Source organism: Monodon monoceros, unplaced genomic scaffold, assembly GCF_005190385.1.
Source record: "Monodon monoceros isolate NGI ecotype Baffin Bay Population unplaced genomic scaffold, NGI_Narwhal_1 Super_Scaffold_21, whole genome shotgun sequence".
NCBI lineage: Eukaryota > Metazoa > Chordata > Mammalia > Artiodactyla > Monodontidae > Monodon > Monodon monoceros.
This window is the reverse complement of record NW_021703778.1, coordinates 147,218,173-147,220,221: the sequence shown is the minus strand read 5'-3', so window position 1 is coordinate 147,220,221 and position 2,049 is coordinate 147,218,173. Positions and strand designations below refer to the sequence as shown.

Below are 2,049 nucleotides of genomic sequence, written 5' to 3'. Positions count from 1 at the left end.
CCCCCCCGTCGCGGCCGCCAAGCGTCCCTCCCGCAGGCTGTGGCGGGCGGCGGGACGGGTTGCATCAGCCCCGGCTATATAGCGGCCCCTGGGCGGCGGGGAGGGGTCGGGAATGCGGAACCGGCCGAGCTGCCAGCTCCAGACGTCAGAGGGGGACGGAGAGGAAGGGAAGGAGGGGACAGGGGAGGAGGGGGGTGTGGATCCGGCTCTTCACACCCACTGACCTTCACCTCCCCCGCCGCATTTCGCGCCCTTCTCCCGCGGCTCCTCGCGGTCCGCTCCCCGCGGGGGCGGCCCCGGCCCCGCAGCAGCGGCCCTGACTCCATCGCGGCCCCCGGCTCTCCCAGCCGGCGGTGCAGGAGCGCGCGAGGAAGCAGGACGCGGCGGCCGGTTATGTAAGAGCATCCCCAGCGCACAGCCGCCCGGCTTCCACCCCGAGACACAGCTCGGGCCGAAAGCAATGAGAAGGTGGCGGCCGGACAAGTCAAAAGGCCCTGGAAGCAGACATAGCCTGTGTTGAACCATCTTCCTCAGTCCTTAGCTCTTTTTTCCCAAACCGAGAAAGAGAGAGAGAGAGAGAGATTTCAACACATTTTCATCCTTGGACACTTAAGCACTGAGTGAGGAAATGATCTCGCAAGCCTGTTTCGTTTTTCTGGGCAGAAGGATGGGCAGAGGATCAAGGCGTTTGGGTGCCTCTACCCCCGCCTACTAGCCCACCTGGCCACCACAGCCGCCCTTCAGCCCTGGGGTGGTTCACTGCAAAAGACCTGCCCTCCTTGGACTGCAGCCTGAGCCCCCCACCCCTTTCCCTTTCCCCATGGCTTGCACAGTTTGACCCCTGGGCTTTTTATCACACTCCAGCAGGCTTCTCCTTTCTGCTCACGGACGCGCGGGCGGACACCCGTGTGAGCAGCCGCCGCCCTCAGCCCACCCCGAATGGCCTTCTTTCCCTTTACAACTTCCATTGCCAACTGAACTCCTACCTTTCATCCTCCTAAGAGTGGCAGATGGTTAAGGGTGACTCCAGAGGAAATGCGTCCTCCACGGTGCCTTCAGTATGTAAAGGCACAGAGACACCGAGCCCTCAAGCACACGTGTGGCACCTGAGACCTTGGCATTCTGGTTTGCATCTCCTTCCTCCAGATTCCCTGGTTGCTCAGCCAACCCCCTGCCTTTCTGCCTCAGCCAGGGAGGAGTGACAGTGTTTATATTCAGTGACCTTCAGCCTCCTTCTCAGAGTGATGTCAGATCATCACCCACAGAAGAAAGGAAGTGAAAGAAAAAGTTCATGCCTTCTTGGAGTGCAAGAAACAACCAGCCTTGAGACCGATGGAAGCAAGTGAGCAGAGCCCAGTGAGCAGGTCTCTTCAATTTGAGGACAGTGAGCTCCTTTTCTTATTCCCAGTGCAGGGAAATCTTTCTGCATCAGAGGACTGGTCTTATGGAGGGAAAGACAGAGCAGGTCCCAATGACATCGACTGACCATTTTCACCTTCACTGTCAGCTCTTTCCCGTGAAGCATTGAAGTTAGCAAGTAAAAAGAAAGTAAGGTCCTAAGAGAAGGTACAGTAGAAAATGAGTAGTAATTTGACAGTCTTGTGGAAGAACATGACTCTCAGCCCCAGAAAGGCCAACTACACCTTTACTACAGCAGAAACATCAAACCTGGGTACTATGAAGCCGCCTTACAATGTTTCCCCCATGAGCCTGAGGTTTGGACGTTTATATGGAAGAAAACACTGAATGGGGGCAATGTTACTTTATGCGTCTTCGTCTGGAACTTTGGAAAAACTACACTGGTCTATGTGTAGGGACCAATAATTAGTGTGCGTGGTTAGAGCAGTCCTTTCCAGGGCTGCCTTTGGACGTGGTTAGGCCACCGGCAGGCTGACTGGGCCTTTGCTTCACTCACAAATTAAATATACTACAGGGGGTGCACCGAGGGGTAACCTGGAGGTCTTTAGCCCCTTCAATCTCCCTATAATATCCATTAGGTCTCCTCCATTATTTGATATGGATGCTTTTTAACTTTATATAAAATGCTAT

General features: G+C 55.4%; 1 protein-coding gene across 1 annotated transcript in view; it reads right to left on the bottom strand.

Annotated features, from left to right (window-relative positions):
• JDP2 (Jun dimerization protein 2) overlaps positions 1-1,161 on the bottom strand; it is a 41,081-nt gene extending 39,920 nt beyond the window's left edge. Inside the window, exon 1 of the mRNA XM_029239350.1 lies at positions 987-1,161. Coding sequence (XP_029095183.1) covers positions 987-993 — 7 coding nt within the window. The 5' untranslated portion in view covers positions 994-1,161. The remainder of the gene's footprint in view (positions 1-986) is intronic.
• Between the last annotated feature and the right edge of the window lie 888 nt (positions 1,162-2,049).